Source organism: Taurulus bubalis (genome assembly GCF_910589615.1).
Source record: "Taurulus bubalis genome assembly, chromosome: 2".
Lineage (NCBI taxonomy): Eukaryota > Metazoa > Chordata > Actinopteri > Perciformes > Cottidae > Taurulus > Taurulus bubalis.
Genome location: NC_136590.1, coordinates 23,922,645 through 23,936,861, shown reverse-complemented (window position 1 = coordinate 23,936,861; position 14,217 = coordinate 23,922,645). Strand labels below are relative to the sequence as shown.

Genomic DNA, 14,217 nt, shown 5'->3' with positions numbered 1-14,217 from the left:
GTGCTGTTCAAAACATATTTTAACATATAGTGATAAAATAAACATAATTTACAAATGGAACTAGTCATATCTGGGTGCAGCTACACACCAGCACAGACGGGACTGTAAATCTTTTGTCCTGAAAGTGTGTGTGTGTGTGTGTGTGTGTGTGTGTGTGTGTGTGTGTGTGTGCGTGTGTGTGTGTGTGTGTGTGCGAGTGTGTACGTGTCACAGCAGCCAAATTGATCCCCCGAGTTCATACATACTCCAGCTTTTGCGACTTCAGAGGGTTGTCTCTTTGTTGACATCAAAAGACTTTCTGTGTCCTTTTGTAATGCAGATAATTATCCCCATCAGTTTCGGCTTTGATGTTCACACCGCTGCATTATGCTGCGTGTTCGTGTGCGTGTGCACGATCAGTGCATGCAAGTGCGCAGCATCGGTTCCATTGTGTGTAACGGAGGCGCATGCACGAGCGGCATCAGCTCAGGTTCGGGTTCCACGTGTCTAGTGTGCACGACACATGATTCTAGTAGAAGGATTGGAAAATGACACAATGTTGGCAAGAGATGCTAATTACACAGTTATTGAGTTATTTGTATCATATCTTAGCATATTCAATGGTTGCATGTGTTATTTGAACTGGAGTTCAGCTCATCTGTCTTTGTAGACAACACATTGATGTTTGTTTTGCTTGTTAGGGAATTAAAGTAAAGAAAAAAAATGATTACAAGATATTTAAATCCCAAATAAATCTTCCAGATTTACAGTGAAAGTTACAGACAACAACACAATGTTTACACTGTCCATTAAATTGTCTTCATCCGTTCATACTGCTCAGATACGGTATATACATTGTTCCATTCCCCTACGAGGAGGACTAAAGAGCTGTGTAACTTGTTTTATTTTTGGAAAACTGAAGTGCATTCAACAAAGTGAGTCTAAAGACTTTGTGTGCATTGTGTTTTAATTTTTTTCCCACTCAGATACACACTCATGGGCAGCCTGGGTGTTTGGGCCGTGGCCGCGCTGCTGGGAGCCTCAGGGTGCTGGCTGACTGAAGGGCACAAGAGCAGCCGGCGAGGCGGCGCTGACACAGCCATAATGCCACGTACCTCCTCCCAGGAACCACACTCCACGGTAAGTAAATGCGATGTGCTTCTCTCTCTCTCTCAAACACACACACACACACACACTAAACTGCTTCCCACCGAGGACATCGCCTTCACTCCCCATCAAGCTAGAGAAACACTTATGGTGATATAAATCAATCATATCAACCATAAATCCGATCAGGGCTGCAAGAAAAATAAAGTGAATAAAAATAGTCTGACAAAACACACTTGTTGCCAAATGTAGCACAGCTTAACTTCCGTGACACGGTGCACTCCTGACTCGATATCTCCTGCGCTATTTTTTTATGTCATGGGAAAAGTGTATTTTACTTGATTTGTATACTCATTTTAATTCCAAGACATCTGTGATCTCATTGTAAAGAGGTATAAATGTTACTCTGATGTGTTAACATTGACATTTTCTTGTCCTAAATTTATAAAATCACTTATTTGGACACTTAAGCTGAAATTAACAGGATCTGTGCCTCAGTAGCTATAATGATTGTACCAAATGTCCAAAAGGTAGCGTCAAACAGTGTAATAGTTATAAACTACCACTGTCATGACCCGGAAAAATTTACAAATGTTCTGTTGGTGATTTAAAAATATTTATTACTGTTAGATTTTAAATATTCAGCAAATTCAAACTGCTTTTTTTTACAGCAGGTGTTTAAGACATACCAATGATGCGTATTAGCAGTGAACCCCATCAATACTATTTACACACGCGCTTCTTCTTGTTTCGCGGCCACGGACAAGTCAAAATGTCCACTGTGAAAAAGGTCCAAAGGTCCATTACCTGGTGCAAATGGAAAGATGCCATAGTTCTACATGTCACACGACACACATGTTGTCTGCACATAATGTTGAACAATTGGACAATAATAGTGGGTGAAGGGCAATCATAGAAAAATAACCCAATTTCCTGAACAACAGTTGCTTTGTTGGGACAGAAAATAGTGTTTTGAGTTAAACAAATCAATGCAGCATCTGTCCGTCTGCATTGTTATATTCTACTTGATGCTGCAGCAGTCTTGGCCCCGGATCCTTGTGTTGGTGCTGAGAATTGTCACAGGAAACCGATGAGAGTGTCGGGTGTTTATAGACTACGTATTGACAGTGAGCTCCTTGTTTTGGCTTGGAAGTGGTCTCTTTGAAGAGGGGAAAAGAGTAGAGTGGTGTAGCAGCAACACAGAGAAAGAGGGGATTGTGCTGGTTGGATGAAAGCTCTGGTAAGTAATGGGGTTATGCATTGAATGAATCAAGAATAAATACAGGAACAGTGAAAACAAGAAAAGAAAGAAAATAGCATTCTCTCCACAAGGGAAGGATCCTCTCTTTGGGCTACCCCCCAACTACATTTACATTTCGATTATGACTTGTACCCATAAAGCTTTAGTTTTTGTTTCATTACAGTCCCAGAAGGTTATTCATCAATTTCTCAGGCTGTCTCCTGAGAGTTGGTACACCAAGCTCGAGAAAAACCTTTCAGGCATGTAGCACATGTGCAGCGGTTACCGTTATATGAAGCAATAATACTTCCCTTTACTGTGATTATTGTGGTAGGGGATGCTTTCTATTCTCAGCACAACCCTCTGGTACGCGTCTGCATCTGTTGTCTTTTACTGAGGTTCCTGCCATGTTAAATGCAGTAAGATGCATCAGCCAATGGGGCTAAAAGTGTCTTAAGTTAGCGTGCAGTAAAGGTGTACACAGTCATTTTTGCAAAATGTGTCAATTGCATAGTTGTATAGTTGTTAAAGCAGTCAAAACCAACTTTAAAAATAAGTTCCATATCAATAAATAAAAGCTAAAAACAGGGTAGTAGTAGATGTGGGGTGTAAGGTGACACCTACAATGTAATCCAACTGGTATGCCATAAAGCAACCACTAAAAAGATGTGGTTTCAGGTTGTGAAGTTAATATAATTTGTCTATCAATCACAACAATAAAAAGAAAATATATTTCACTTGATCTTGAAGAGACAAGGAGTTAATAGTGTTTTTCTTGAAGAAGAACAAGGGAAAAGTAAAGATGATGTGGACGTAGAGGGATGAAAGTCATATCTCATAACCAAACATTGAGAACTCATGATGCTCATGTTGTCTGGACTTGGTATGGAAAGAATAAGCCTAATGGGAAAAAGCAGATTTGTTTCTTGCATCCAACTTTAAACATTGGCATTATTGTTTGCTCTTAGGGGTCAATATGGTTTCTCAACTACAAAATATGTCCCTCTTCTCTGAGTCGGATCTCGTCTTCTACTCTGAGGCTCACGAGAAGTCGATAACTCTGGAGGCGTTAAACAAATAGAATAGTTTCAGAGATCCGAAAATGACGTTTGGTCACATGATGATAACTGAACCATCTCCATGACAATTTTCAGAAATGAGTTATGGTTTTGGAGGTTATTCGTGAAGTTGGTTGGGGTTGCATCAAAGTAGCAAATCGTCTCCACTGACCCTCGTGATGCGTTCTTTTGGGAGGTGTTTAGCATGTTCACTCGCGAGTGCATATACAAACGTGTAGAACATAGCGAAGCCATTGTTTATCACTTATTCACTCGAAGCCTGGGACAAATGTGAAGTTGTTTAGAGGACAGATCGTGCCAGCAAGCAACACTGAAATCCTGAAATCTCTCCAGCTAATGATGCAAGGGGGAGCAAATGAATTTGTTCGGTTGTAAGTTCTATTTTAGGATTCATCAAAGTTATGAATCCTATCAAGGTATTACTAATTAACTCGCATTGCAAATGTTTTTCTTTCTTCTGGTTCGTTTTCATTTCCCTCTTCAAGTAGTTTGTGAGTGCACTGGTGAGTTTCTGTGAGATGAGACGGGTCCCTACTTTCTAAGCAGCGGACAACAGGGAAATACATATTGAATGTAGAAAAGTGAACTCTTGTGAAAATACAGAAAAAGATAGATCCAGCTTTCCTTTCCCTCTTGGTGCCTCTTCATTCTAAAAAAAAAAGGTCAAGGTCTCAATGTGCTTCACGTATGCGACAAAGAAAATTGCAGCTCCCACTTAGCAAATATATTGATACTGCAACCTGGTTGGCATGCAGGCAGCTAATCCGGGCAGAGTGTTGTTGTTTACAGAGATGAAGAGAAAGAATAAGTGGGCACATAAACGTATGGCTCCTTGAATGAAGAGGCCGGCCATAGCAGCACATATGAGAGCGCAGGGGAGAAAAGGCCTTTTCAGGCATTTGTAACAGACACATGAATTACCCTGCTGCTCAAATTGCATTTCCACTAAATGTCAGTCCCTGCAGCCACAAAGTCGGGTTCTTGTTTCGTGGAGGGTGTTTTTTAAATGGCATCCGGGTTGGAGACATGTAACACTCGGAGATTAGTTTGTACTAGTTTTTCCAAGAGGCTGTAACAAACAGTTTGAGTTCGTACACTTAAACACTGTCGCTACTACAAAACCCAATGAAGTGGGCGAACTTGAGACCGACCGTGACAGCAATGACTTTTCACCACCGTGACGTTCAGAGGGGGTTTTGTTCTAATTCAGCTCAGAGCACCTCGACTGCTTCTTCACTATGTGAAGCCACAGTAGAGGTACTAATCATTTTTAATCGTGCCACAGCCAAGGACAATTTAGTTTCTGATTGGCTGGCATTTAGCTGTTCAAATAATGTAAAATCATATGCAACATATAACAACAGGTAGCCTTAGAACCAGTGAGTTAAACCAACGCTAGATCACGATTTAAGCACAACCTTTCTCATATTGTCGTCCATGGTCTATTAAACTTCATCTTCCATTGCCTCTCGTGTGATGAACATACATTAGACGTAAAGAACATTGCTGCCACATTTTTCCTTCAGTGCATACGACTTGCTGCTTGTTGGTTGAGGTTGTTAAATCCCCATGAACCCTCTGGATGCAAATTGTGTTTACATATTTTCCTTTTACAACATGCAATCAATCTTACAGCTTTCAATGCCGAACCTGTCCTGAAAATAACAACATATGACATGCCTGAGACATGTGGTGCCTAACGTCATAGATGTCTGAATAAAGGCAGCATAAATCAAATAAAAACAGCCTCAGGCTCAAGAGTTGAGAAGATGTTGAATCATCTGTCTTTGCATCTCTCAGCATCCCGCCTGTTTCCAGAGTCTCATCACATCATTCTCACTGCTTTGGGCAGACTAATTTTTTTGAGAAAAGCATCAGATCCCTCCTAATTGAAACCCAGTGGGGTTACCCTATAGAATCTTTTACAGCCAACGTCATGATTACGTCATTAGTTAGCTGAGTCAAAACAAAGGAAAGACTGTAGGGAAACACCGATCACCTCGGAGTCGTAGGCTTAAGATACACAACGTATGTCATCTCGTGCTACTGGGTGCCAGAATTGATATTGCATACATTTGACAGGGCTCTCAAGTTTTTAAGACAGGTAAGAGTGACATATCCTCTTCTCCCTTCCCCCCCCACGGCCGCGCCCCCGCCCCTGCCGTATGCCCACAGACCAGCACCCCTCCCCCCCATATTATTATTAGCTTTATTTTCATTGGTTGCTGGATTACATTTTACCCAGATACAACAGATACGTTTTTCTGATTGGCTATTCGTGTAGGCCATTTCTTTTTTTTGATTGGCTGATGAGTGGCACCTCACGGCAGAACTCCAGGGGATTCGGGGGAGACGTGCTTGATTCCTCCATGGTGAGGGCAGCGCGAACAGGTCATGTTTGTACGCTGCGGCACATTAAATAGCCTAGAGTTTTTTTTCAGCGTGAGAAATACTATGTGTGGCGGGAGGGCGGGACTTAAGACCGAAATGAGTGACAGTTTGATACTTGAGAGCCCTGATTTGAGATGATAAGGTGGGATTCTAGGCGAGCTACAATATTGTGGTAGCATTTCAGAGATGGAGATAAAATGTTGGCAGTAGTTTTGTTTAGCCTTTTGCTAACCTTCTCAACCGTCACAGCTGCTCCACCGCAGAAATGTTGCTAATACAGGGCTCTCAAGTTTTTAAGACAGGTAAGAGTGACATCTCTCTCTCTCTCTCTCTCTCTCTCTCTCGGGATTACATTTCACCCAGATACAACAGATACGTTTTTCTGATTGGCTATTCGTGTAGCCCATTTCTTTTTATTGATTGGCAGGGGATTCGGGGGAGACGTGCTTGATTCCTCCATGGTGAGGGCAGCGCGACCAGGTCATGTTTGCGCGCTGCGGCACATTAAATAGCCTAGAGTTTTTTTTCAGCGTGAGAAATACGATGTGTGGCGGGAGGGCGTGACTTAAGACCGAAATGCGTGACAGTCACGCTCAATGCGTGACACTTGAGAGCCCTGCTAATAGGTCTATGTAGGACACATTTTCTGGAATAAATGTAGCATGAAAGCATGGAGGAATTAGCAAACTAACCAGCAGACGGCTGGCTACTTAGCTAACTTGCTAATTTTGCCATGATTTCATGGGGGCGGCTGTAGCTCAGGGGGATGAGTGGTCCTCCCGCAACCACTAGGTAGCCGGCTCGATCCCCAGTCCCCCCATAGCTCACATGTCGAAGTGTCCCTGAGCAAGACACCGAACCCCCAACTGCTCCCCGGGCGCCCCACAGGGCTGCCCACTGCCCCTATCCAGGGATGGGTCAAATGCAGAGAAGAATTTCCCCCAATGGGATTAATAAAGGATAATTTCTTCTTCTTCAACACTGGTGAGAAAAATGATCTGAACGCAGATAGCAATTTGCTTTTCTACTGTGTGAAAAAAAGTGTGTGTATGAAGCATTAAGTAGATACATTTTACTCATTTGGCGGCTGGCTAGTTAGCTAGTTACTTCGCTAATTTCATTACGCTTTCATGCTACACTTGTTACTGGGACTAGCTGGCTAACCAGCCAGCTCTGGTGATGAATAAGCTCGTAAGCTAACTAGCCAGCTGTCGTCTACGGGGCTCCCGGCCGCTAGCCTTGTAGTAAAGTAGTCTGCCAGAGGCATAGGGGTGGCTAATATGATCCTGAAGGTTAATGTTAACTTTCTCCAGTAACACTTGAGAGTGAGTGACTGTACATATTGACAGGAACTTGCTTTTTCTTCAATCATTAAAAAAGAAAACAAGCCAACATTTTTAACTAATACATTCAGAGAATTATTTTGCCTCCACCCACGCTCAATCCACAAAAATAGTCAGTCACAGAACTCACAGAACTGAGTTTATTTGCTCAAATTAAATTTTGGTAGAGGTTATTTACATTTCTCTAACCAATAAATGTCAAAGTAAGTGTTGCATTGAAAGAAAACACAACTAATTTACTCCTCATAAAATGTGTTTGTGAACGCATCTACTTTGCCTCATCCAGTGACATGACAGTAGTTGCCGTTGATTATTGCTAAACTATTGTTTTACGCCATAAAAATTCCTTAAAGCTGAATGTATAAAGGAATGTGACAAAAAAGAACCCCATAGAGACATGGATGAGAGAGAACAGTATTTTTAGAAAGAACCACATAGCCTTTCTTTCACCTCTACGCTTGGTTTGATTCTCTAATCAATTGATCAAACAGCAAAACTCCAGATGATGGAAGGCGGTGCTGATGAGCACACTCAATTTTATCCTGCCATCATGAGGAAGCACGTCCGCAATTAAGATAGACAGATGGCAGAAAGAGAGAGGATAGAGATATAGAGACAAAGGAGGAGACAATGACAGGGGGCACTAAAAACCGCTGTGTTTTTCGTGAGGCTCTCGGTCTCCCGGGAAGCCGAGAGGGCCTCACAGACTCACACATCTTTTATCACGGAGCCTCATTACCGGTGACATCCACACTGAGGGACAAGAATTCAAAATGTCACAACACTTCAATTGCTGACACACGTTGGGCTGCTTCTGAAACGGTGTTGCATTGGAAGACCTGCCTCTGGTCTATTTTTACAACAGCATGTCGATTCTTTTATTTTGCCAGTTTACGTTAAATTGCGTCGCAAGTTCAGACCCATTCATGCAGAGCAGCATTCACAGTGCTGCAACAAGCAGTTATCAGTAGCTAACAAGCACAGAATGCCCTACAAAAGGCCGACAATCTGCTCGCCAAACACACGTATATCTAGTCAGCTGGACTCCTACTAAAGGCAGCAACAACAAATACTGCCTCACATTTTCTTATCTGCCCCCATCACTAATCATTGAGGCTTCAGGACAACTCTGTGCCACACAGCTATGCCGATATATAGAGATAGATAGGTGGATGGTGAGATAGGTAGATAGGTGGATGGATAGCTATATATCGAGTAGATAGATCAGGGGTCGGCAACCCGTGGCTCAGGAGCCGCATGCGGCTCTTTCGCACCTCTTTTGCGTCACATCCTGTCACGTCGCTGTCGAGCCTCTGCGTGGCGGAGTGTGGACGCTCAGTGTTAACGTAGCAAAACAGTGGCGGCTGGTGACAATTTTTTTTTTAAATTATTTATATATATATTATACTTTGACATAATAAGGACATCTTAATAAGGACAGCTCAGAATGCAGCAGCTAGGCTTCTTACTGGTTTTAAGAGACAACATCACATTACTCCAGTTCTGGCTTCTCTCCACTGGCTCCCGGTTGGTTTTAGAATTGATTTTAAGATTTTATTGATCACTTTTAAGGCCCGCCTGGGTCTGGCCACGAGCTACATCATCGGCATGCTAACTCCATACGCGCCAACTCGCAGCCTTAGATCCTCCGGTGGGGTCCTCCTGGCCGTTCCGAAGTCGAGGCTTAAATCAAAGGGTGACCGTGCTTTTGCCATCAGGGCCCCTCGACTTTGGAACGACCTACCAGAGGAGATAAGGCTGGCAAAATCAGTAACTTCTTTTGAATCACTTCTTAAAACCCATTTTTATAGAATTGCTTTTAAGTGATGTCGTCATTTTATGTCCGATTATGATCTATTATGCTGTTCTTTTGTTCCCCTGGTTTTGTTTGTATATTTTATTTATTTGTTTGTTTTGATTATTGTAGTATTCATTGCCTATGGTCCTTTTGTGTTTACGATATTTAAGTTATGTCTTCTTTGCTTCTATGTAGAGCACTTTGTGAACTTTGTTTTTAAAGGTGCTATATAAATAAAGTTATTATTATTATCATTATCTTGTTAATACAATTCAGTATATTATAATTAGGGATTCGTTTGGGTTTTTTCCGATACGGGTGCTAAAACGATACTTTTAATACGATACCGGTGTCTAAAACGGTGCCTGAACCGATACTTTTTTATTGCCAAGGCAGATTTATTTCTTCAAATTGAACAATATATTACCTATTTAAAGTAAATATAAATAAATAAATACAAAACACTTCAAACTACAGTATCAAACTTGTTAACTATAAACAATATATATAAAAAAAGAACAGACACAAGCGTCAGGTGGCCTGATTGGGACCGTGTGCAACAGAACTCCACTCAGAAACTGTTAGATTCTACAAACTGCTGCTTTACTGGACTACACGTCATCATATCATATCAACTGGGAGAGCTTTGTTCCAACAAGCCGAGACGGTCGGCACGGACAAAGCTTGTGCATGTCTCCCAAGCCATCACTCTGTGAGCACACACTGCTGCTGCTGTGCGCGCCCCGCCCCCTTGAGCCTGTCTCTGTATGAGAGAGAGAGGGAGCAGTGAGTGCGCTCTGATCCGCGCTATTTTAATAAAGTATCGATACTAAACATATGCAAAATCATATATTTTTTAACGTATGGGTACCGCGCTACCTTTTTAGTATTGTGCAACATTACACAGTAGTGTAAAAGAAGTATTTAAATCGGCTCAGGCACAGAAAGGAAGCACCGAAATCTGCATTGCTTTTCGGTCAGGTAGTTCCGACCGGTCCGGTTGATCTGGGACCAGGTGTTTTACCTGTAGTTTCTCAGCCAAAGGTCTTCTCTCAAAAAGATTTTACAGAGTTAGCGTTTGGTTTTCTGTGAAGACCAGTGGCTCCTGCTCGCTGCTGTCATGTTGTTATCATGGGTGGCGCGCGCCTCGTCTGCCCGAGGAGACATAGACACGTGAAGCCCCGTTGCCCTCTATTGGCCCGCCACTGTAGCAAAATATATGCGTTTTAAAATAAAACCCTCACGTGGGGATCGAACATGCCACCTTCCAACCTAAGGACAAACACTCTACCAAATTAGCTACGAATATTGATAGGACTTTGAGTCTGCAAAGTGGTGATCTTCGTAAGAGTTTTATAGTTATAAACAGGTTAAGTAGCAATACAATGCCAATAATTGTCTTTATTATTGTTCTATAATTTCATAAATACAACAAACTATAGTTGTTGTATATATAATTAATATGAATATATATATACAACTTTATAAGCTGTGATATCAAATAGCTTTTGCGTCTCCAGAAGATAGGTAGGTAGGTACTTTATTCGCTTCAGCAGCATTTATACATACAAGTAAGCAATGAAATATAAAAAATGCACAATATATACAAAAAATAGAAGAGAATATTATTTAATTAAATTAACTAAGGATTGCAGATATCCGTAATTCAGTTTTAGATACCTGTTTAACGTTTAGTCTGTATTGTTGCTCATGTTAAGTGTTCTGTTGGATATTGGCCCAGCAAAGCACTGTTGGCAGAAGCATTTGCTTTTGTGGATAAGAAACTTGAAAAATGTTTCAATGAAATATAAATAATTTATCAACAAGGAGTTTGTGGCAAATGAGTAGTGTCGTTCACGAGAGAGATGTGGTAGAAATGTACAGCGTAGATATCTAAAGACACATTCTAAAGACACACTTGAGGATCAACGATGAACGATTGCAGTGCCATGGTATGTTTAAATAGAAAGGGTCTCTTGCACTGTAATTATGAATCGTCACAGTTAAATTGTAGATATCTGAATCTGTAATTACTAGTTAGTTGCAGATTTCCCAAATTCACATTGCAGATATTTGCAACTGAACTGGAGATATCTGTAATCTTGTCTATTAGTTTGAATCTTACGAGTCGAAATATAATCACAATGTCTTGTCACCTGTCAAAATATAAGACACACAGATAACTTTAATTAGAGCGTTCCGTATTGAATATCCAGTGTTCCTAATAATAATTGTTAAAACGTATTAAAGTACAGCTAGTGAAGAGGTGAGGTGCTGGTTGGGTTTTTAATCCTCAAGGAAAGATCTCGGCTATATATATATATATATATATATATATATATATATATATATATATATATATATATATATATATATATATTGAAGGGAAGAATTGTCCTCTCCAGGAAATTCCTCGGGTGTTCAAGAATTGACAGTACAGGTTATATTACAATCAAGGTTATTTATTTAAGCCATTATTACACATACATGGAATGCATACCTACTACAAGCTTGGACTCAGCTCCCCCCCCGGATGGTCTGCTCTGCAGCCGTTCACTAAGAGCAATGGATATTTATCCCCTTACTGCAAGACTTCCTCTTTCTGACTTCCATATTTGTCACAGTCTAAATACCGAAAAAGGGGAGCGGTCCGTCTGTATTTCAGACATCTAAAGGTCACAAGGGTGTTATGCTACTTGCCACTATTCCGAGAGTATAAAGCGGAACTTCTTCTACATGACAGGAACCAGATATATGTCCCTGTCCCAGACCGTTAACGGCCAAAAGCAAGCTTTCTATGTTAAACTGCGGTAGCATCCGCATATAAAGCCACAACGGCCTTTATTTAACCTGTTCAGCCAGGGTCGAGAGGGAACGTGTTTATGGAACTAAAACCAGAGTGAGAACTCAGACAGTCGCGGTTTCTCAACTCCGAGGCACATTCTTTAGTATAAGCGGGACATGAAACTTTAGTCAAAGTAAGGCAGTACAACACATAAATCATTAATCAAAGTAAGGCAGTTCAACATATAAATCATTAGATTCTCTTCAGTATGTATATATATATAAGACTGCAACAACGAATCGATAAAATCTATAAAAATTGATTATCAAAAGTGCTGGAAACGAATTTCATTATCCATTCGTTGTGTCGCGCGATTATTACGCCAGTCAATAAGTCGCAGAGAAAAAAAGAAGAGCGGAGCAGAGCAACTGGCCGGCCAGCGTGTCTGAGATTGGAGTGAGACACTGAGAAAAGCTGAAGTCGTGGTCTTCACAAAAACAAAACATCTTTGATGCGACGTGTCTAGTCTTGGCCAATCAGCGTTAAGATGTCGACAGTGTCTTCATTTCCCTCAAACTTGTTTTTAATGGAAGCTAGTCAGCTTGCTATCACGTTAGCTAACGTGTTTGGGTTGTGTATTGTCGTTAAAGTTACTTTATGTTCCGTTAAGGTTCAGTCTGAAAAAAACGTAACGTGATGAAACATGCCGCTGGTTCAGTTCACATTAACGTTAGTTCAAACCGGCACACCGGCGGATCTGGCTGCAGGTTGTAGATGGAAGCAAATCACGTAGTTGGGCTTAGCCAACAACGTGATTTCATGGTCGTAAGAGACCCAGAATGAAATAGTTTAAGGAAGAGGACGCTCTATATGTAGCGCAGCTTGATGTAGGGCTGAGATGAAGTGGTCAAAACAGACGTGAAAGGAGCAGTGCAGCTTCCCACTGTCCCCCTATTTCATACATATTGATAAAGCAGGGCATGCTAAATGCAGCCTCTGTTCCAAGGAGATCAATTAAAGTGAAAAGGGCTCACATTTGGCAGATGTAAAGTATACATGTGTATGTTTTTAGTGTTAGTCCATTTTTATGTTATTTTTTTAATTAACAGCCCGGTACCCGACGGAATGAGCATACTTTTACTGTTACAACTCCTTCATAGTGTCATATTGCTTTTTGGAGAATTATGATGATAAGTTCATAGTAGATGCAAGAGTATACTTAGGTACAATATATTATTTTGAACATAATATATATGGATGGATCACAGCCAACCCAGTTATTTTCAACACAACTCCTTGTCATTGGTCATGGTGGCCACAGCACTTAAAAGAATAAACTTCATAATTCTAAAAATTCTGACCCTTTGCTTTTTTATTAAAAGCATGTACTTGTACTTTTACTTTCAATACTTAAGTACATTTTATATCAGACAAATACTTTTGATACTTAAGTACAGAAAATATCAGATACTTTAAGACGTTTACTCAAGTAGTATTTTAATAGGTGACTTTTACTTTTACTGGAGTAATTTTCCAGTAAGGTGGCTTTACTTTTACTCAAGTACGACTTTTGGGTACTTTATACACCACTGCACATGTAGAATACAATGTTTTAGATGAAATATTAAAAAATCTAAGCTTTACTTTGGCTGATTTTTTTGTCTTTCTGATGGAAGACATTGTTTTCCTCCATGTTTTTCATCCAATCGCATCCATACACACCGAGTCTTTTGGAAAGCCATGAACGAAAGTGACATTTATTGAAATTTGAAGCTGCGCGTCAATATCACACTCACAGTTAGAACTGACAAAACAAATCCTTTCTCCTCGCCGTATCAATGGTTTGACATCCTGATAAACATTCCAGCACAACATAGTGACAACTGACATCTCGCAGCCTGCTGGAAAGTGCATTTCCAATTAGGGTGATTGAATTGACTCCGGGATCCGCCTTTGTAAAGGTCCCCTCGTTCTTCTGCTGTCATCCACCACACATTCTCTCTCTCGCGCTGTGTCTCCCGTTATTTAGCAGCTTTTTCCATTCTCTTCCCGTCTGTTCACCTTTTTTGTTTTCTGACGTCTTTCTCTGAACCCAGAAGAAGGGGGAAAAGGCACGGTAACAAATGGTGCGCGAAAAAACGCTGCAGAAAGGGCTGTCTCACTCCTCTGAGCCTGTAATAACCACTTTTGTGTGTGCTCTCTTTTTGCAGGAGAAGGGGAAAGTGGACGGCAGCATCGATCAATGTGAGTACACTCACTGTGTTCAAGCCAAACAGCATTTTTAACACACAAAAAAAACGCTGTGTTGTGCTCCATGGCAGTTTTTTTTGTTTTTGTCGTCTGCTGTTATCCGGGCACACACTTTGGTTTTCTGATTGCTGGGAAATGCTGCCTGGGAAGTAATTCAAATCTCATAAAGTGGACCATGCAGCCTGTTCTGGAGAAGACCTCTGATGATGACATAACTGTGACAAAATCCCTTGTTACTGCATCGC

General features: G+C 41.0%; 1 protein-coding gene across 1 annotated transcript in view; it reads left to right on the top strand.

The window, feature by feature from the left end:
* Nucleotides 1-975: 975 nt before the first annotated feature.
* Nucleotides 976-14,217, top strand: part of fstl4 (follistatin-like 4) — a gene marked incomplete at its 5' end in the record, with an annotated part of 204,905 nt that continues 191,663 nt past the window's right edge. The window contains 2 exons of the mRNA XM_079214541.1: nucleotides 976-1,119; nucleotides 13,933-13,966. Of these exons, the coding sequence (XP_079070667.1) occupies nucleotides 976-1,119; nucleotides 13,933-13,966 (178 nt within the window). The remainder of the gene's footprint in view (nucleotides 1,120-13,932; nucleotides 13,967-14,217) is intronic.